Source organism: Hakea prostrata, chromosome 4 (assembly GCF_041222555.1).
Source record: "Hakea prostrata isolate BN-2017 chromosome 4, UWA_Hpros_2, whole genome shotgun sequence".
NCBI classification, from domain to species: Eukaryota; Viridiplantae; Streptophyta; class Magnoliopsida; order Proteales; family Proteaceae; genus Hakea; species Hakea prostrata.
The window spans coordinates 13,628,725-13,651,492 of NC_142603.1; the positions used below are offsets into that span (position 1 = coordinate 13,628,725).

Sequence of the window (22,768 nt, forward strand, 5' to 3'; positions counted from 1 at the left end):
TACGATGGGAAAACTACATAAAGATTATAGTCAATAAAATACAAGAAGCATGTATATAGAATTGATTTTTTTTTAATTTTTTTTTCATGAATGATAATATTCAGTTTCATGTTTTAGATTTTTTTTTTTTTTTTTTTTGGGACAAACATGTTTGGTAAGTAATAACATATTTGGAGAATTAAGATTATTATGGTAGAAATGAGTTTTTCTTTTGCTAGGGACATTTAATTCAACGCTTATAGTAGATTAGACATTAGAATAATTATAATTCCATATGGACGTGAGTTATTTATGAAACAGATTAAAAGATTATTAGGGCTCAATAAATAATAAAAATTAATTAAAAATGCTCATTATGGCAATATTATTGAACAAATGTAGCTAAAATGTACGACATTTATTTTGACAATTTTTCCGAGCAGTTATGAAAAATATTAACAACACTTACCGACAAATGCCACAAGTAAATATAAAATATTACTAACATTTACTAGCAAATGCTACTAATAAATGAAAAATACTACACATGGTGTGGCCCGAAATGTAAACATGTATGGGCATATGCTACAAACGTCGTGGTAGCTTTCTGACACTACATTTCGGGGCATTTAAGTGACATTTTCTATAAATGCCAAGAATAATAATAGCGGCATTTGTTTAAGCTACAGCGACACTCATAAATGTGATTATCAGTTTATATTTTCTTTTAGTGCAAGTAAAATAGTGAAAGGCAAAATCGAAACTCTACAGGGAGTGTTGCATCAATAAGACTTTTCTAATGAAACTTATTATTGTTAATCGAAGTCTAAAGATGGTACAGACACATTTTTGTGCAAAAAAGTGGCATTGCATGCCCACCAAAATGGTTGTACAAGTAATTCATATGGACAAATATGTTAACAATATCTACATGCCAATTAAAATGGTTGTTACAATGAAAGCAGCAGGTAGGTTTTCTGCAACACTGATGTAGAACACCAACAGAGGCAGCTCTTGTTCACGGGCGAGATCACTCTCATTACCCCTGAGACAACTGATGGAATCCATTTTGCAAACAACTCTGTTCAGATCCATCAGGTCTATTAAGGGGGTGTACAAGATGGTTCTTGTGCATGGATTTGAGCTGAACTTGATCATGCACCAGCACCGCACCGCACCGCACGGCACCCTGTGCAAGAAAAGTGTGAAAAGAGTTATATGTATCCGGTGCAGTTACAAACCCTAGCTACTGGTCAAATCAATCTTAAAATCTTCAAGAGACTAGTTCAGATCTACAGTACTCTACACAGCTTGAAAGATGGAAACTCTTGTCCAATCATTTCATCCCTTCAACTGCTTCAATAATGAGCAGCAGTTGAAGATGTGTAGGTGCCATGGCCATTAGTGTTTAGGTACAAAAGTCTCACAACTGAACTTCTATTTGTTACTTGTTTTTTTGAGTAGTTGCTAACAATTGAAGTTCAAAAGAGAGTAGTAAGATCCATACTTCTCAATGGAGAGGTCATGGGTTCAACCCATGCGGACAACAAAGCTCCTTCTGAGGAACTGGCCCGAATGAACCTCACACCCAAAAAAAAACATAGAACAATGATTAGTCAAATTTATCAAAGCACCCAAAATGAAAGGATCGTTTTAAGGCCTGTTTAATGAATTTTTAATCAAAGTGTAATGTTACAACATGGTTGGTTATCTACCAAAGATGATGATGGCTTCAATTCTTTGAGGCGTGAGGCTTTATGTCAACTTTCCGTCCAGAAATTTAATGTTGATCTTTTTTCTTTTCTGGGGTAAAATTTGTATACTTACTCCACAAAAAGGTCAAAAAGAAAAAGAAAAAAAAAAAATGTCCATGTATTCCTGAATCCATGAGCTCAGCACATAATAATAAATAAATTCTTTCATTCTCATCAAAAGGTAGAACTTTTAGGAACCAACCATCCATTATTTTTCCATTCACGTTGTTGTAACTTGTAAGTATAATTTATTAATTGATTATTGGATAGGATAATATTGATTAAAATTTTATCCAATTAGAGTAAAATAAAATGTTTCTTTTTGTTTGAAAAAAATATAGTATGTAAATGGTTGTACAAGGAATTCATATGGACAAATATGTTAACAGCATCTATACATGCCAACCAAAATGGTTGACAATGAAGGTTAGGTTTTCAACAACACTGATGTAGAACAGGTTATACTTGGGAGCAGTGTCACTCCCAACAGTGGTTAGTCGCATTTGATTCAATGGTTGAGATGCAATTTGGAGCCCAAAATGCATCCCGACCGACCACTGTACATCAGTGTTTTTGAAAACCTAACCTTCATTGTACAACCATTTTGGTTTGCATATAGATATTGTTAACATATTTGTCCATATGAATTATTTGTATGAGATGCACTTTGGAGTCCAAAATGCATCTCGAGGGAGCAGCGCCACTCCCAAGCAGTTTGCAATGTAGAACACCAACAGAGGCAGCTCATGTTCGCGTACGAGATCACTGTGTTTACCCCTGAGCCAACCTGATGAAAACCATTTTGGAGACAACCCTCTTCAGATCCATCAGGTTTACTAAGGGGTGTGCAAGATAGTTCTTGCACATGGAGTTGAGCTGAACTTGATCATACACCTGACACCCTGTGTAAGAGAAGTTTCAAAAGAGTTATATCCAGTGCACTTTCAACCCCCACTGGCCAAATCAATCTTAAAATCTTGAAACCAGTACAGATCTAGAGTCTACACAGCTAGAAAAAAACTCTTGTCCAATCATTTCATCCCTTCAACCAGTTCAATAATGACCACAAGCTGCATAACAACCTTGACGAATCATTCTCATTTGAAACTCTGAAATTCTTTTGTAAACAAAAACTATTAATATGTGCTTCCATCGTCAGTCAGCAATAGGGAAGAATCTGCAATTCTGAGTTTTGTCTCCCATCAAGTATACATATGGTTTGTCTTCACCATATGGTTCATCTAAGGGAGTCACCAAGCTGCTTTAAAAACAGAGAATCATCCAATCAATACACAATTCTATAACTCCCCAGAATAGGAATTAGATTCAAGCATTCCCGGCCCCTTCTGTACCAATTGACTCTCAACACATCAAAAAACAGCCACAGCTGGGATTGCTAATAAATAAAATCTAATTGCTTTTACTATGATTTTGGCTTCCATATTTCTGAAAGCAAAAAGAAAACACAACGCCAAAATGCAGAACAGTACACAAACAAAAAGAATTACAAAGGTAATACCTAAATCCCCCGAAGAGTTCCATAATGTCATTCTTGTAACAACAGTGTCAAGAGGAAATGTTTCAACACCATCCATCTTTGCCAAGAGCAGCCTAAGCTAGCCAGATTGGCAAGAAAAAATAGAGGAAAAGAAACAAGAAGCAGCAGGTTGCCCATCAGCAATGTAACCAACAAAAGAACGGGATACATGACTGAAAAGTTTCAAGCAAGGTTGGGTATGGAAACAAACAAAATCAATCATTTCAAGATAGGGGGCGAATTCGTCTAGGGTTAAATTAGGGGGAGAATTGATCATTTAGGAAGGTTTAATGGAGGATTATGGTCGAGGCTAGGTATTAGGGTCGTTAACATGAATACTGGATTAGCTGATAGTAAAACTTTTCGACATTGAATATCAGTTACCAAATTATCATCAGTACAAGAGAAAACGTAACGTAAATTTAGATTGAAATAATCCAACTAGAAGCCAAGTATCTTTACCTAAATGTGAACCTGTTTAGGGTTAAAATGGGGGTAAAATACTTTAGGGAAAGCTTAATAGAGTTTTAGGGTTGAGGCTAGGTATTAAATATGCTAGTTACAATGGTAGAATAAACAAAAGAAAGCAAACCAGCAATCTACAGGTTAAGCCAGCAGCAACCTAAAGAAAATGGATGAAATATAGGATTAGGAGAAAGGGGAATACAGGTTGAAGGCATGCGTAGGGGAGAATCCATCAAAGTTGGATCAGTTCTCTATTTGGGAAGTCGATAACTCGATCAAACCTTGGGAGAATTCCACAGTTAGGTTGGTCTGTGCTGAACATGAAATTAAGGAAGATGGGAAAGATAAAAGGGGGAATTTGGGGGTTTTAGGGTAGAAACTCTAAGTACTCCCCAAGTTTCTATAGGAATTTCATTTTACTTGTAGAGTTTGAATAAGCCTTGAGATCATATAACCTAACTGTAGTACAATAAAAGGAGAAAACAAAACAACCATAACACACCACTTGGGCTTCCCACCATAAATGGTGACTATCGGATCAAACATCAACCCCACCAGCCTTGACATTGATTTCAGGTTTTTGAGGATGACTAGCTCCCCATAAGATTAACGCAAAGGAAAAAGGAAAGATGAATCCAACACCAAAGGCAGGAAAGTAACATTGACAAGGGAAACACTTTTAAATATCATCATCATTGAGCAAACCTTCTTCTTTAATGATGGTTTCTTCCAAGATTTGCGACCCCTGCAATCTCCTCCATGGCTGGCTTCATTGGGTAAGATCTTGCATGAGCCTGGTTTTAGAGAACCAGAGCAGCGGCTGGTGGAGGATTCACGAGGTGGCAACCCACAGATGAGTGAGAGTGAGGAGGATCCAATTGAGTGAGTGTGCCTCCATCTTCTCCTGAATATCTAAATCTACTTGTTCATCCCTTCCTAGACAGGAAAAAGAGACTCTTCTTTAAGTGTTACCGGAGATAGGTTCTGAGCTAAGGCTGTTGCCACAATGAGACTTCTCACCACATGATTCCCTCTAACATCAACCCAATTGAGAGCACCATGAACTACAACCTCCTTCATCTTCTTTGGTCCTGATATCCTTAGCTTGTAACTCAGTTTCTCATATTTGTATCTAGAAATCAGATTCTTTGAAATCACAGTTACTTGAAACCCATTCATGGCAATCACCTTAGCCTTATAAGTTTCCATCCCATATCCCACACTGTCTGAAATTCTTGGACAATTTTGCCATTAGAAGAGGAGTCATTCGAATTAACGAAAGCAATGAATGATGGGTAGTTGAGATCCAAAGATGGGTCTGAACAATTGTAAGCAGAGGATCTTGTGACCATTTGGATTTGTTTCATAGGTGAAGTTCAATGCACAAAGAAGCTCCACATAGTAATTGGTGACAGCTTCATATATCAATCTGGATATGAGCGCCTTGTTTGGATTAATTTGGCATGCTCCCATGGCCAGAGGACCTATTATTGGTTTGTTATTGTCTTGGGAATTAATGATGGGGTTGAAGATGTTATCTAATGAATCTGTTGTGGTCATAATTGTTGATCAAGATAGCTGTTAGGGTCCATTCAAGGTGAGCTGCCTTCAACAATGCTACAACTCTAGCTGCATGAGAACAAGACATTGACGTGCCAGAGATAAGATTGAAGTTGTTAAATAATTGGGTAGATTCATTGCCCATCATTGGTGTAGCTTAAGCCTATGATGCCAACACAAGGGAGTCATGACATCAGGCTTCAACACAATTAGGCAATTTGGTGATGGCCCTCTAGACCTATAGCTTGCGACACTTGGTGCTAGCATTGTATGAAGAACAGTCTTTCTAAATTCAAATCTAGCTCTTGAATTAGAATTCCAATAATGTAATCTAGACATGTTGGCCATCCTTAAGGGTTCAAGAAAGCCACGGGTAATGAGCTCTAAATGTAATAATATAGCAAAGTCAATGTCATTGAATATGAAGATTCTTCCAACAAAATTTGCAAAGCTAACATAATAAACTTAACATCTGAGAGAATTGTTCTTGTTTTAGCAAACCATAGTCCCATCTCTAGCCTTTATCAATTTATTATCATCAGTGCAGGCCCCCATGAACATAACGGGCAATCAAGTCAAGGTCAAGTTATTAGCATATAGTGTCACAACTGTGACTGATACTCCATTACCCAGAGTTATGATATCTTTAAATTCACAGTTCACCGTACTAACAACAACAATCATCAACCATGGTATTCCATTGTGTAAGGTCTTCATAAATGGCCCTTGTTTCTAGCTGAAGATGATACCGGAATGCCTTTCTCCTTTGCTGCAAATGAGGCAATGGCAATTGTCTCCTTATTAGGGGAAAACTATCCATGTAACCACATGTGCCCTTGGTGCCATCCCAAAAGTCGTCCCACTAACATATTCTAAGTAGAAAGCACCAACCACATAATTGCCAACAACAGTTGAAGATGTGGGTGCCATAGTCGTTAGTGTTTTGGGTCAAATTCATGGCAATTGTCAAATTTAAGTTGTGAGCAATTAGACCTTTGTTGAAGTACCTTGCTCCAACAAGCTTCTTGTTGCACATTAAAGAATAGAAGTAGGTGCCAGTAAAGGATAAGTCTCTGAATTCAAATTCAAATTCAAATCCACCGTAACTAACTCTATCATCGATTGATCTTATCTCCAACCGATCAAGAAGAGTCTGAGTTGTAGTTAAAAGTATCAATAAGTTATAGAGTTTGATTGTAAACAAGTTGTAGTTTGATTGTAAACAAGTCGTATATTTGAATTTGAACTACAACTTGTTTACAATCAAACTCTACAACTTGTTGATACTTTAACTATAACTCAAACTCTTCTTGATCGATTGGAGATAAGATCAATCGAGGATAGAGCTAGTTACGGTGGATTTGAATTTGAATTCAAAGACTTATCCTTTATAGTGCCTTTAACACATTCACCCTTCCATCTAGATGGAGCATCAGAGATCCCTTCATCATTGAAACTCTTGCTCTCTAGCCAAATTCCAGTGTCAACTAGTCCATGGCACCCAAACAGATTAATCTGTTGTTGGCAATTATGTGGCTGGTGCTTCCTACTTTTGGTATGCTAGTGTGATGGCTTTCGAGATGGTACTAAGGTCGCATGTGACCATGTATAAGACCCTTTTCCGATGAGGGTGCCTACAAATCTTATACCATTGCTGCAATAGATCAAGCAATTCTAGATGGGCTAGACATTATGTTTTTGTATTTAGACATGGATAGTCTCCCCTTATAAAAAGGATGCAATTACCATTGCCTCTTTTGCAGCAATGGAGACAGGCATTTTGGTATCATCTTCAGCTAGAAACAAAGGGCCTTATATGAAGACCCTACACAATGGAATACCATGGTTGATCATTGTTGCTGCCGGTACGGTGGACCGTGAATTTAAAGATATCATAACTCTAGGCAATGAAGAATCAATCGTAGTTGCAATATTGTATACCGGTAACATAACCTTGACTCGATTGCCTCGTGTTCATGGTTGCTTGCACTAATGAGAATGAGTTGAAAAAGGATAGAGATAAGATTGTGGATTGCCAAGACAAGAATAATTCTCATAGTGATCAAGTCTATTATGTTACCTCCACAAAAGTTATAAGAGGAATCTTCATATCCAATAACACTGACTTACTATACTACTACATTCAGAGCCCATATCTTGTGGCTTTCTCAACCCCTAAGGATGGCCAACATATCTTGGATTACATTATAAGAAATTTTAATTCAATAGCCACTGTTGAGAAATGCCATGTCAGCATTGCCACATCAACCTCCATTAGTTTTGATGATAACAAACATGAATTACTAATGGCTATACTGAGTTGTGTTTGTCTAGTTCAATATGAGAGCAAGTGGACCAAATCCAACTCAATGCCAAATGCCTAAACCCAAATCAAGGCCAAGACCAAGCCAAGATGGACATGAAGTCTAAGTCAAGATGAGCATGAAGAATGGAGTACAAGAAGTCAAGAAGACTCAAGAACATTAATGATCATCAACTCAAGCTCAAGCAAGAAGACTTAGCAAATTAGGACTTAAGTCACTTCATGTACACTTATATGTAATTGCAATTAATTATTCACATATCATGTCATTAGACTGACCTAGGGCATGTTAGGAGAGTATATAAGGCTTAGGATTGGATAGAAAATCCCAAAAACCCAATCAAGTCCCTAAATGCACATTACTGTGCACTCTATGCTGTAAGCAGTCGTCCGTCTAAGCCAGACGGTCTTTCGTCTGGTCACAGAGTGCCAAACGGAATTTTCATCTAGCTAGACAGAAATTCGTTTGGCAATTGAAAGCCAAACGGACGACCGCCTGACTAGACGGACGTCCGTCTGGTTTAAAAGTTTTCCTTAACGGCTACTTTTTTAACGAATACTTTCCAGACGGAGCTCCATCTGATTTAGACAGACATTCGTCTAAACTGAAATCTGGACTAAAAATATGTCCATTTCCTATCCGTTGGAGATTGGGCTAAGGCCTTCAAAGGCCATCTATATAAGCCCAATTCACCCTATTTGAGACCTTGAACCTTGACAATTGATCAACTACTCCCCAAATACTCTCAAGCTCTCAAATAACAAGAAAACACTTGTTTTGGATTGGATAGAAAATCCCAAAAACCCAATCAAGTCCCTAAATGCACATTATTGTGCACTCTATGCTCCAAACGGTTGTCCGTCTAAACCAAATGGTCATTCGTCTAGTCATAGAGTGCCAAACGGAATTTTCATCTAGCTAGACGGAAATTCGTTTGGCAATTGAAAGCCAAACGGACGACCCGCTGACTAGACGGATGTCCGTCTGGTTTAAAAGTTTGCCTTAACGGCTACTTTTTTAACGAATACTTTCCAGACGGAGCTCCATCTGATTTAGACAGACGTTCGTCTGAACTGAAATCTGGACTAAAAATATGTCCATTTCCTATCCGTTGGAGATTGGGCTAAGGCACTCAAATGCCATCTATATAAAGGCCAATTCACCCCATTTGAGACCTTGAACTTTGACAATTGATCAACTACTCCCCAAAGACTCTCAAGCTCTCAAATAACAAGAAAACACTTGTTTTGCCTCTCACCCTTACTCCACCCTTAAAGAACATACCAAAGTGTTTAAACAAGCTCATTGGAGCAAAGCTTGAGATGATTAAAGGCTTTTTATTGAAAGGTTATTGGTGGTGCAAATCATATCATTTGGGCATACAACTATCATTGCATCACACTCACACAAGGGGTAAAGTGTCACACCTTGTTAGGTACTCTAACCATCTATTGTATTTACTTGTCTTCAATTCTAGTCTAGGTAGATTAGAATTGATTTTGGGTGCTCTTGCCCGTGAACAAAGATTGTTTGAGTGCTCTTGCCCTAAGATAAACAAAGATTGTAAAGGATGCTCTTGCCCCGTAACAAAGATTATAAAGGGTTTGATCTCTACCCATTGTATTGAAAGAGAATCACTAATGGAATACTCTCTTGAAGCCAAGAGAGAAGTGGATGTAGACTTGTAAAGTCAAACCACTATAAATTCTTGTGTTGTGGTTGTTTATCACTTTTTAATTTTATTTGAATTTTCAATTTATCTTGAAATTGCAAATCAAACCAAAAAATTGGGACAATCCACTAGTTGCAACCGATTCTTCTCCCCTCTAGGTTGCATCAACAGCCAATTTTAAATTCAAAAAGATTGTTCTTCATACAAAGCATGCACCAAGCGTCGCAAGCTACAGTTCTAGAGGGCCATCACCAAATTGCCCAGTTATGTTGAAGCCTGATGTCATGGCTCTTGGCTCCCTTGTGTTGGCATCATGGGCTCAAGCTACATCGGTAACAGCAACGGATCTGCCCAATAATTTAACAACTTCAATCTTATCTCCAGCACATCAATGTCTTGTCCTCATACAGCTATAGTCGTAATACTGTTGAAGGCGGCTCACCCCAAATAAAGCCCTGCAACTATCCGATCAGCCATTATGACTACAACAGATTCATTAGATAACACCTTCAACCCCATCATTAATTCTCAAGACAATAACAAACCAATAGGTCCTCTGGCCATGGGAGCATGCCAAATTAATCCAAACAAAGCGCTCATATCCAGATTGATATATGAAGCTGTCACCAATTACTATGTGGAGCTTCTTTGTGCATTGAACTTCACCTATGAAACAAATCCAAGTGGTCACAATATTATTTGCTTACAATTGTTCAGACCCATCTTTGGATCTCAACTACCCATCATTCATTGCTTTTGTTAATTTGAATGACTCCTCTTCTAATGGCAAAATTGTCCAAGAATTTCAGAGAACAATCAAAAATATAAGAGATGGGATGGCAACTTATAACACTAAGGTGACTACCATGAACGGGTTTCAAGTGATTGTGATTCTAGAAAAGATGGTTTCCAGATACAAGTATGAGAAATTGAGTTACAAGCTAAGGATGAAGGAGGTTGTAGTTCACGGTGCTCTCAACTAGGTCGAAGCTAAAGGGAATCATATGGTGAAAAGTCCCAATGTATCAACCAGCCTTATAGCTTAGAACCTATCTCCGGTAACACAAGAGTTCCTTTTTCTTGTCTTGAAAGGGATGAAAAAGTAGATTTAAGCATTCAGCAGAAGATGAAGGCACACTCACTCAATTAGGTCTCCTCACTCTCACTCTTCTATGGGTCGCCAATCTTGTGAATCCTCAACCAGTTGCTTCTCCAGTTCTCTCAAACCAGGCTTGGCAAGATCTTACGCAATGAATCCAACTATGGAGACGATCACAAGGGTTACAAACCTTGAAAAGAATCCATCATCAAAGAAGAGGGTTTGCTCAATGATGATCATACTAAAAAGAGTTTCCCTCATCGAAGTTACTTTCCTGTCTTTGTTGTTGGATTCATCTTTCTTTTTTCCTTCTTCATGTTAATCTTATGGGAAGCCAATGGTCCTCAAAAACCCCAAATCAATTCCCCCTTTTATGTTTCCTATCTTCCCTAATTTCATATTCAGCACAAACCAACCCAACCATGGTAATTCTCCCAAGGTCTGATAGAGCTCTCCACCTCCCAAATAGAGAACTTGATCCAACTTTGATTGGTTCTACCCTGCACATGCCTTCAACCAATATTACCTTTCTCCTAATCCTATATTTCTTCCATTCTCTTTAGGTTGCTTGTGATTTAACCTGTAGATCACTGGGTTGCTTTCTTTAGTTTATTCTACCATTGTAATTAGCATATCTAATACCTAGCATTAACCATAAAACTCCATTAAGCTTTCCCTGAAGTATTTCACCCCCATTTTAATGCTAAACAGGTTCACATTAGGTGAAGATACTTGGCTTCTAGTTGGATTATTTCAATCTAAACTTACATTACTGTTTCTCTTGTACTGGTGATAATTTGGTAACTGAAATTCAGTGTCAGCAAGTTTAGTATCAACTATTCCTACTATTTAAGTTAGTAATCCTAACACCTACCTCAACCTAATACTCAATTAAACCTTCCTAAATTATCAATTCTCCCCCTATTTTAACCCTAGACAGACTCACCTACTGGTAAAAGATATTTGGCTCCTAGTTGGACTATTTTATTTTTCAAACAAGTGATTTTTATATATTGGGGATGAGGGCATTAAACAATATACCATCAGGAAAAACATCATCCATATAATCCACTCTCACAAACTCAAAACCTGAATCGTTAACCATTGCACCAACCCAATAGCAAGTTACGGCCAAGTGGAGATACTCATGACCAAGAGAGGTACCGATGAACAACAGGCACATCATGCATGATGACTTTGTTGCCGAGGCAAGTAGGCAACACATCTTGGCAGAAAACATTACCAGAAACTGGTGCCAAAAAATTTCAACTCCTCTGACAGTACCTTTTTCTTTTCTTTTATTTTTCTTTTTCTTTTTCTTTTTCTTCTTTTTTTTTCTTTTTTTTTTTTTTTTTTGGTTGTTGGGAGGGGGGGGATGGGGGTAAAACTCTGATAATATCTTCACTACCATTGAAACCAGATTTCTCAGCCTAAAGCAATAAGTTATTCAGGCTTCAGCAGGTTGCCAGTTAAATAAAGGGAAGGGAAATGAAATTAAAACCCAAGCCAAAAGAGAAACTTCTGTAGACAGCAATAATTACCTAACATGCTTGTGTAACTAACTCCAAATTTAGCAACCAAAATCCTTTTGATTTGTAAAGGAAATTAAAGATTACATCTGACATAAATAATTACTGAATAAAAAGTTTTACACAGCTTACACAATTACCAAACTCCTCTATTTCTTTTTTCTGCAATTTCACTTCCCTTTCCCATTACATGCAACTGAACAGAAACTAATTAAATAATTGACACTCAAACTTCTTTGACACTGAAAGTTGTTGGTGGCCAAATTATTCACCGCTACACGGTACATGGCAATGTAATCTAGACAAAAACAGTCCAACTAGGAGCCAAATATCTTTTACCAAAAGGTGTATCCGGTTAAAATAGGGGGAGAATTGATAGTTTAGGAAGGTTTGATGGACTACTAGGTTGAGGCTAGGTATTAGGGTTACTAACTTAAATAGTAGGAATAACTGACACCAAAACTTTTTGACACTGAATTTCAGTGACCAAATTATTCACCAGTACAAGAGAAACAATAATATAAATTTAGGTTGAAATAATCCAACTAGAAGCCAAGTATCTTTAACTAAACGTGAACCAGTTTAGGGTTAATATGGGGGTGAAATACTTCAGGGGAAAGCTTAATGGGTTTTAGGGTTGAGGTTAGGTATTAGATTTGCTAATTACAATGGTAGAATAAACTAAAGAAGGCAAACCAGCAATCTACAGGTTAAATCAGCAGCAACCTAAAGAGAACAGAAGGAATATAGGATTAGGAGAAAAGAGGATTATTGGTTGAAGGCATTTGCAGGGCAAAATCCATAAAGTTGTATCAAGGTCTTTTTTTTTTCTTTTTTAATATTTTAATTGGGGGGGGGGGGGGGGGTGGCGAACTCAATCAGACCTTGGGAGAATTCCCACGGTTGGGTTGGTCTGTGTTGAACATGAAATTAGGGAAGATAGGAAAGATAAAAGGGAAAATTTGGGGTTTGGTAGAAACCGTAAGTACTCCCCAAGTTCCTTTGGGGATTTGATCTTACTACTAGAGATTGAATAAGCCTCGAGATCAGATAACCTGACTGTAATACAATAATGGAGAAAGCAAAATAACCATAACACACTTCGTGGGCTTTCCACCATTTAAGGTGTCTATCAGATCAAACATCGACCCTACCAGCCTTAATCAAGCATAAGACGTATCTTCCAAGGAGGAGAAGAACAGCAAAAAGCTTTTCATCAACACCAACTTTCATGTTCAATGAATGCCCACTTCCTCACAACCTAGTATACAAGACTCAAAAATAGACTCCTACACTGAAAAGGCCATTAGGTAACCAAACTGACTAGGAAGCTGAAATATACTCAACCAGAATTCATAATCTGCCCAACTAAATGCATAAAATAATAACTAGAAAAATCACAACTTGGACCAAAAAAACAAAACGAATTGCTGAACTAAAAACATTTTATCCCATACCCAAACTAATTACCATATTTTAGACCCATAAAGCTGATCACATTAACTTTTCTTTTTTTAAATATCCATGTATAGAACTTAACCCTTAACTTATTCCTAACAAAATAAGCTTAGTTGAAACAGATTCAGAACAGATCAGAAACTGTGAGAGGTTTGAATTGAATCTAATTGAAATTTACATTCCAAAATGTAATATCTCAGACATTTGAAGAACATAGAAATAAGAAGTAGCAGGTTGAAAAAGAATTCATCCAAAATAAACCACAACCAATACAATGTTAAGGAACTTATCCACACAACCAATCTCAATTTTTTTTTTGACTAAGATAGTTGCTTACATTGACCACAATTTTTAAACAACGTAAGCTGAACACTCTGTATCTCAATTTTTTCTTTTAATTAGATATTCTATATCTCATCTTTTAATGGGGAGCCAAAATTAGTAATTTCATGAAACAAAAATTAAGAGCATGGCTATACCTCACCCTCTTTGATCTTGCGGGTGATCATCTCCAGAACCCAATATTCAAGAATGAATGACTACACCAAGAAAGTGCCTTACTAAAATGCACGATCTGCTACCTGGCAATCATTGTTAGGCCCAAACAACAGTTAGGAGCTTGCAAACCATCATAGGTTGCTGAAGCAAGCATGGCTGAGTGAGGGAAGCACCATATGCAGCATCTCTTCCTTAAACAGAGAAGATTCCAGGAGGAGATTGTGGGGAGCCTGTTTCAAGTAAAAAGCTCCTGCTGCAGTAGGACCTAGATGTACTTGATGATGACGGAAGAAACCTTGCATCCCCACTGTGAAAGATGCCCTCATCCCTTTGTACCTTCCCCTTGCTATTCCTTGCCATACGTTCGGTGCAATCATAATCTTCATCTTCCATGGCCTGTATGAAACCACGATGCATCGGATCTGAACTCTCATACAGCAGCCTCAAAACCTGTTTGATTGAAGGCCTTGCTCGCCCTTCTCTTTGAGTGCACCATCTCACAATTGTCACAATTGTCTGAAGCTGCTCTGAGTCAAAGCAATCCCCGATGGACGGATCCACAAGTTCAGGTAGCCTAGATTCTGTTGCCATGAAAACTTGGGACCATTCCACAAGGTTCCTACATTCTTGAATTGCTTGCCTTCCTGTTAGTAGCTCTAGCAGCACCACACCATAACTGTATACATCACTCTTCTCAGTCAGCTCTTGAGTCACCATATATTCAGGATCCATATAACCTACAAATACCCTAAGAGTTAGGTATCTTTAGTGCAAGTACAAAGAAATCAAATCTGTAAAATCAAAGACCCTTACTTACCAGGAGTTCCTCGGATATCAGTGTTCACTGGTTCAAAGCTAATCGCACCACTTTTCGAAGCATGTGCAAGGCCAAAGTCTGCAAGCTGAAAAAGAGTACAAGGGAGAAAAAAAAATTAAAAAGCAGTAATAGCAGAGGCTGCTGCTGCTGTCTATAAATAAAGTGATAAAACAAAGTGGTGTTAGCAACTAAAACAGGTTGGGATGAGTTATAAGTTTGGTACAATCAATAGTAAATATAATTTAATAATGATTTTTTAAACCCTCAAGGATGAACCAAAAATAAAAAGGTTTAACCTACAGCTAGCAGCATGAAATACCTTTGCAACAAAATTCTTATCTAGTAAAATGTTGCTAGACTTGATATCTCTGTGACAGAGGGGAGGATCACAATAAAAATGTAGGTATTCCTGTAAATGATAAAACACACAAATGGAGCATCCATGAGTATCAGTCCAGCATATGGGTAAACTGGGTAACACCAGAAAGATCTGAGCTGTCAAATTATAATCAACTGGTTCTAGTGACAAGACTTATTGGTTACCAGAGCATTAGCGACATCAATGGCAATCTGGATTCTTGTTTCCCAACTCAATGGAGTACTCCCAGAAGCTGAAGAGGATCTCAGTCAGTGAAAAGAATAGTTAATGGAAACTAAATATAAAATGTGTAACAGAGAAACAGGCTGGAAATTCATACAATGAAGATGATCTTTTAAGCTTCCATTTTCCATGTACTCGTACATCAGAAATCTGCCACAAGGGAAAGAAAAGTTTTACGAAAGTGGTGCATGCAGGTCAACAAGAATTACAATAGAAAAAATTACCTCTCATGCTTCTCAATGCAAAAGCCTTTCAAAGCCACAAGATGACGATGATGCAGTCTTGCAAGAAGTTCTATCTCTCGGCTGAACTCATCCTCACCTTGCTCTGAAACTTTGTTCATCTGCTTCACTGCTGCCATAAATCCATCAGCAAACTGAGCCTTGTACACAGTTCCAAAGCCCCCTCTTCCTATGACAGTGCTGAAATTGTTTGTAGCTTTCTTTATTTCCTTATAGGTGAACTTCCGGAACATAGATGATGGACCTGCATGCAGTAACATCAGATATGAAATTCCAGTTCATGTATCTGAGCATCGAGCAGAAGAAAGACCTTAAAGAAGCCAATGGCCCAACCTTCCTGACTTTTTCGGCTTAGTTGAGGTGGTAAAGCTTTCCATGAGATCTTGTCAGGACCATCAGAATCTTGTAGCTCTCTGCTTTTTCTACGAATGAGCAGTACCAACACTATCAGCAGCAGAACAGCCACTAAAATAACTGCAATACCAACACCTAGGGTTACCGTGAGGATATTGGTATGATGATGTTCCTCGAAAGGTAATCCAACTAAGGAGTGGTTTGGGCTAGCAGCAGACAATGGACTTGGAGAACCCTCAGGTGCAAGCATAGGTGGTATTGGCTCCTCTGAAACTGTAAATTTAAACAAAAAAGAAAAGAGGGAGAAGGGGGGCATCATTACCTCAAATTTGCAATTACATTAAAATCCAATTCCAACGTATTTTTATTTTGAGCTAACAACATTCTTAGCTATAAGCCATAATGGCAATTCAGGGGTGATTAAAAACTCAATATGGAAATGCCTAACTCTTTTTCTTGGATAATTTGTTCTCTTTTTCCCCTCTTAGCACAGAATTCTGTTGGGCACATCACTGAAACAAGTTATTCAGTGTCCAGGAATGGATTTTCAGATACTGAAGTTGGCATAACCCATAATTCACAGTGTCCCAATTTAGACCCAAAACTTGTAATTATATCAGTGACTACAAACATTAAGAAAGCATCAAAGTGTGAACAGGCAGACACTGACCAACTCAAATGATAAAAACAAAAGGCATCATAATTGTTATAAATCATAAAAAAAAATGATCATGATATTGGCCCAGAACATTCTGGATGCATATGGGAGGTAATCATTGACCAAAAGAGTAAAAGGGGCCATGCAGGTAAGCCTATTGGATCTAGATGGTGGAGAGTGAGTAACCAAAAGAAAGGGGCCCTGTACAAGTGCCTGTGCATAGACTACCATGCTTAACCTCTTCTCCTAATACCAAGTAAGGAAAATCAGACAATTTCATGGACATCTCCAATCAGATGCAGAAAATCCTCTCTTCCCAACCATGGATTGGATTTTCTCGCAAAGAGCAAGGACTCCCCAATAATAAATATCAACGGATATCTAGAATGAGGATGTTTGAGTAACAGGATGATAATGAATCCAGTCAATTTCAGATTGCCCAAAAATTAGAAAAAGATTAAATGAAAAACCAAACATCATTATGATCAACTCAGTTTTGTGTGTTACATTCTTGCCTTAGCCAGCTCTAGAAAAATCAGCATAGGACCATTCTTGCTAAAAATTTTGTAAAAACTAAAAACAGTCTAAAAGATCTGGGAAGGAGACAATCAGCTTAACAGAACTTCAGAAGAAAGGAGTGATCATAGAGCAGAGCTTTTTCACTAAGTACCACTTTGAAAATGAATCCTCATACCACAGAAATTTACCCTCAAAGACATAAATTCAAGTAATCACCACACAATATACCACATTCATGTAGACAAGTCATCACAAAAATATATTTCATCAAGAGGATTCATATGAACTTCATGGGTTGAATTGATTCATGTTCAACTTGAGCAACAATTATATTGAGCACAGTTATTATTAATTTTCCCCCTAACCATGGCATATAAATTGATTTCTCATAGATAATGTTTATAAGCTCCATTTTACATCAATAATTTGCAAATACTTTATAAGCTCCATTTTACATAAATAATTTACAAACACTCGTTCAAATTCTTCTCATTGATAAAAGAAATAACTAAAATCAAAACCCAGATGATAGATGTAATGCATCAAAGCTAAATTCAAAAAGCACATATAAGAAGGGCACCAAAAAGGTAATGAAGTTCAACTATGATTAAAACCACACCAGAACTGAAAATGCTAGTCATTTGAGATTTTTAGCAAAACATGATATTTATTTGGTTAAGTTTTCCACAAGAATTCCCAACAACAGCCTCCACCCAAGCATACCTGGAGAAATAGTAAACCCTTGAACTCCAAAGAAACAGCTTGCCATTTCAATGGTAGACTCATTGTCGCCTTGGCTTGCAAGAGTAGCAAAAGTTGCATCCCGACAGGTACTAAATGTCATATTATTATCTGTTCCTACCAGGTGTTTGAGGTATACAATACTGGCATTTATGCACCTTCTACAGCTACTGTCCCCTGAAAGTGGCAACTTACAATTCTCTGTGACATTGCCAAACCCAGGAGCCTGCAGCACTTGTGTGACAGTTGTTTGGCCCTCGCACTCATAATTAACTGGAATTTTAGTGCCAAGCGCACAATAAATCATTACTTGTGGATGGATACCAGAATGCTCTAGCGTTTGAGATATGGAATGAAGGCAGACCTCAGATAACTCTGAAGGGATTCCCAGGTTGCTTGTCAAATTGGAATACCGAGCAATAGAAACTGCAACAAAGGCATTAATATAACGGCAGCACTTCCCTTTGTCATCACCATTGGGGCACATAGAAGCTACCAGGGTAACATTAGATGCACTGAAGTCCAGGGGACAATCTGCACAAATGGCCATTAAATCGCTTGTCAGACAGCACTGTAACTGAAACAAACTGCCTTTTCATATATGATTGGCCCTGTATTAAGCACATATATAAAACAACTGGACAAATATCAAATTGAGGAACAATCAGTCAGGCTGCATGCATATCCACTATAAAAGATCCTCAATAGCAGATGAAATTGAAATCTCCATGTGAGAGAATGCAGTAAACCAAGCCAGCTCAGAGAACCTTAGCCCTTATTTTTTTTAAACTTGCAATTTAAATTGAATTTGGGTACATGTCAAATTGGTGGAGCCCACTTAGGATAAGAGGGAAACTTGGAAGGAATCAGAGTTGCAATTAATTCTATTCAATCTACTAAGTAATTGGTTACATCTATTTAGAAATCCAAAGAAATAAAGAATCCTCATTACTGCTTCATGCAGTTGGTGAGTAGTTTTGACTACTGAAGCCCAAGCTCGCCAAGAGGTCTCAAGTTCGAACATCCCAGTCAGTACCTTCCCTCCTCTCCCACTACCTCCCCATCCAACAACCAAAAGAAAGAAAAAGAAGAATGCTTATTGCTCCCTGAAACTTGAGACTAACCAAAACGGAAACTCAATGAAACCCAGATTGAAAATTTTCCTACATGTCTAATAACTACTTCAAAATAATAGATTATATATAAACCGAAATAAAATAAACTCTAAAATCCTTCTATATCCAAGTACTAAAACTGGACTCCATCTAGGTGCCCAACATAAGTGGATTTGGGCCAATCCTAGGTTGTGTATTTGCATAAAAAAATAGCACTTGATGAGAAACAGCTCCAAGTAAATGTTACAGGATCTTATGGTATCCTTTTCCAGCTCTGCTGACCCACATTTTATTTGACTGTAATATATAAAGCACTGCTCTTATATGGTTAGCATGCTTAACATTCTCACTGCAATGTCCTGTTCATTGAGCAATATGGCTATCTCATGATGATAATAGTCATGCACATACAGTCTCTCAAGTCTAAACTTAAGGGTGAAATCAAGACACAAGTAATACATGTCAATTAGCAAGTAGATGAATCATTATTGATTACTTTTTTTGGTAAACAGAATCATTATTGATTACGTATCCTAGATTGACTGCAAAGGTGCATCAACAGACTCCTTTCTCTCCTGGAAATAGTGGAGCGTCTCAGTATCCACACTAGAGGCAAGAGAAAATGTACGCTAGCATCTCATAAAGACACTCAAGAATCAAATATGGCTGCACTGACTCCAGGCTGAAATGCAGGAAAATTTGGTGACCCACTAAAAATATAACCCCAGGAAGACATACGTTCAACCAAAGGCTCCTACTCCTAAGCCCAAAAAAGTCCAAATCCAACTTAATTCCCATAAAACTGAAACTAGGAAACCAGTTAAGGCAAATTCGGGAGAAGTATTTTCTACAAGAGGACTTCAACCCAAACACCACCAGTGATCTTGCCAGAAACCCACATCTTTGCAAGGAAAGGAAAAAACCTCAGATGCTATCAGAAAAGTTAGTGAGCTAAATAGGTTGTCAATCTGGATAACCTATTTTTAAAATGCAGAACAACCCACCAATAACCATTCCCCAGTTCACCATTTCCCCACAAAATTAGATCCAAAATGTGCTTGATTCACGTTCAATAAATGACGTCAAACGAAAAGGGGAAATAGTTTTAGAGTTGAATGTCCAGGGAAGTTCAAAACAAGTAGTGATTTTTTCTGTCCACTCCCCAACCACAACACACAAAAAGAAAGGCCTTACTCCCCACAAGCTTAAGAAGAGAGTAAAGTAAAATGCTTAAAAGAGAAGAAAGAAAGAAAGTCACCTCCTCCGAGAACTATCCGCTGCAACTTAAGGAAAGCAACCAAACCCACAAGGACGGCCGCTCCTCCGTGCACCACCATAGCGTAAGCAGAGAGAGAGAGAGAGTGATTATGTTTGGGTCTGGGGGATTAAGGAGGAGCTACTCACTTAAGTGAGCTGTGAGAGAAGTGGAGATTGGAGAGTAACACAGAGGATGACCCATAAGAGTGTGGCTGTGTGGGTGTTTGGGGTCCATTGTACTGATGATCGTCTTCAAGTTTTCAAACCCTTGCAGAGAACACATAGCAATGTGACAAAACCATGTGGGTTTCGCCCAACTCAAACAGACCTTCTCGGAATCTGTCCAAGCCAAACAAAGAAAGAGACAGAGAAAGAAAAAAAAAAAAGAAAGCGATAGATAGAGCCGCAAATGCCTTTGCCCAATCGAGTGCATGTTTGCCAGCCATGGAACGGAGCAACCAAGCATGGGGTCGCCCACGGAGCTGTCCAGCTTTCTTCGAGTGAAGAGAGAGAGAAAGAGACTCATGACTCACGAGTACCCAGATCAGCATCCGGAAATTAACCGTTGGATTGGAATTTGGTTCAAATGAAAGAGTCTCTGTAACCATTTATATGTACATATTGAAACCCGTAAAATTCATTACCAAAAAAAAAAAATTGAAACCCGTAAAACACGGGCGTACTGTCCAACAGAATTCAAAACTTAAAACGCGGACCCTGCTCCTAGTCCAAGACTCCATTAATGTAACCTAACAAATTTAACTCACAAAAAATATATATAATAATAATGACTAAAGTGAAAGTCAATAAGTAAGTTAGCTGAACCGATCTAAATATTCACCGGTTCAAAAAAATTTTCTACTTTTTTCTCTAATTATTTATGGGTTAATTAATTTTAACCTAATATTACCGGTCATTGATTCTTATTGATGGTAACGTTTCTTTCTTTTTCCTCTGTTCCTTTTCTGTCTTTTTCTTCTTCCTCTATTTCTTCTCTATCGACTCCACTGAAAACCATTTCACCTATGTTGATCAAATTAGGAGTTCATCATTGAAAATCCTATGATTCTAGTAGTTTTTTTGTTGTGGCCTTGAAGAAGTGTAAAATAAATCTCGTTTTACAGGCACCTTGTTTTCTCTTATCTCACTCTCAAATCCTCTCTATGTTTCTCACAACAATGATCGTTGCTCTTTTGCTTGGGATTCTCAACTATCTTTGCTAAATTATCTCTCCATTATTCTCAAGGGAATTCTTTAGGTAGTTTTTTGTTATCTTCTTTTTTTTGTACGTTTATGGTTTCCTATGGTGAGGGAATGTGTGGTTTTCTGAGTTTTTTATAAAAGAGTTTTAACTTTATCCAATGATTTATATTTAATTAGATAAATAAGTAACCAGTAGATATTTGGAGAGCTTCGTTTAGCCTAACACAGCCATTCGTTGCATTGCTTTCTTCCTTCCCTTTGAAAATTTAATTCATAAATAACGAGGAGACCAATAATAACTTTCTTTAACGATTTATATTTAATTAATAGACAATAACCATAGATATTTGGAGCATCGTCGGATCGAATGGTTCGCACTACTTCCCAGATAGATATCCTGCGAGCCCCCGCTCCGCTATATTTTTTAGTCAAGCATCGACTCGTCGGATCGAATGGGCACATAGTGTATCCTGCGGTCCCCCTCCTATATTTGTTAGTCAGGGGCACTAATCCAAACCCTCCTCAACCCCCACCGCACCTAATCCAAACCCAAATCCAAACCCTCCTCAACCCCCACCACTACCGGTACTCTTGATTGGTTTTCTTTATTTTTTATTATTATAAAAAAAGTGAATCAAGCTGATCAAGTCTTTTCTCTAATGAATGAGGTCGCTATTTCTTAATCCAGAATTTTTCTCTTTTCTCTAAGGGAGACTAAGAGTGCTATCTCCTAATTGAGGATTTTTTTTTTTTTTTTTTTTTTTTTTGCCAACCCCGGTATGTAAAACCGATGGTTCGACCCGTGTCGCACACCTAACTGTGGTGGGTGAGTCTCCCAACAGGGATTTTTTACATCCACAAGGATTCAATACCGGAACCTACTTAAGCGAACCAAGCTGCTTACCACTTGGACCAACCCCCGTTGGTTGGATTTCCAAGCTTTATAACTCGATCTATTCCAATTGTTTTGAGAAATGAAGTATGACTATCAAAGATACAAAATTATTTTTATTTATCATGAACTTATAGAAACACAGCCTACTTATTTTTCACTTCATTATCTTCCCCTTCTAACATTTCAATCTATGATCTCATTTTCTTACTTCTTGACCTTTAAAATGCAACATTAAAATAAAAAATAAAAAAAGAAAGAAAGAAAAAGAAAAAGAAAGAAGAAGAAGAAAGAAATCAATTCAATAGGAAGAAGATTAAATAAATATCCTAATGATCGATATCGAGGCTACATAGGCAAAATCATGTATTATCGCTAGAAACATGTACAGATGTACTCCGTGTTATTCTGTCTGATTGACATAAAGGTGAAAAATCCACATGCATTTGACATGACCCTGTACTAGGATTGGAGAAGAAGGAAGAAAAAGAAAG

General features: G+C 37.7%; 1 protein-coding gene and 2 pseudogenes across 5 annotated transcripts; 1 reads left to right on the forward strand and 2 right to left on the reverse strand.

Moving 5' to 3' along the window:
- Positions 1 to 1,555: 1,555 nt before the first annotated feature.
- On the reverse strand, positions 1,556 to 20,635 carry LOC149018045 (putative receptor-like protein kinase At1g49730). Of its 5 annotated transcripts, none has more exons than XR_016172888.1 (10): positions 20,181 to 20,634; positions 17,790 to 18,341; positions 15,869 to 16,162; positions 15,518 to 15,779; positions 15,391 to 15,443; positions 15,236 to 15,303; positions 15,012 to 15,101; positions 14,693 to 14,777; positions 13,857 to 14,612; positions 1,556 to 2,635 (listed from the first exon to the last, which is right to left on the reverse strand). XR_016172888.1 is itself a non-coding variant. In XM_089152376.1 (10 exons), the coding sequence occupies exons 1-9, from the start codon at positions 20,257 to 20,259 to the stop codon at positions 14,068 to 14,070; spliced, it is 2,028 nt and encodes a 675-aa protein (XP_089008502.1). In that variant the 5' UTR covers positions 20,260 to 20,635; the 3' UTR covers positions 12,785 to 13,958; positions 14,049 to 14,067. The 5 variants fall into 5 exon arrangements, 2 of the variants coding, with proteins under 2 accessions (XP_089008502.1, XP_089008501.1); XR_016172886.1 differs by lacking the exon at positions 1,556 to 2,635 and adding an exon at positions 2,666 to 2,994; XR_016172887.1 differs by lacking the exon at positions 1,556 to 2,635 and adding an exon at positions 2,667 to 2,991.
- On the reverse strand, positions 3,005 to 6,516 carry LOC149018046 (subtilisin-like protease SBT3; annotated as a pseudogene).
- Positions 6,810 to 10,441, forward strand: LOC149018047 (subtilisin-like protease SBT3; annotated as a pseudogene).
- Positions 20,636 to 22,768: the final 2,133 nt, after the last annotated feature.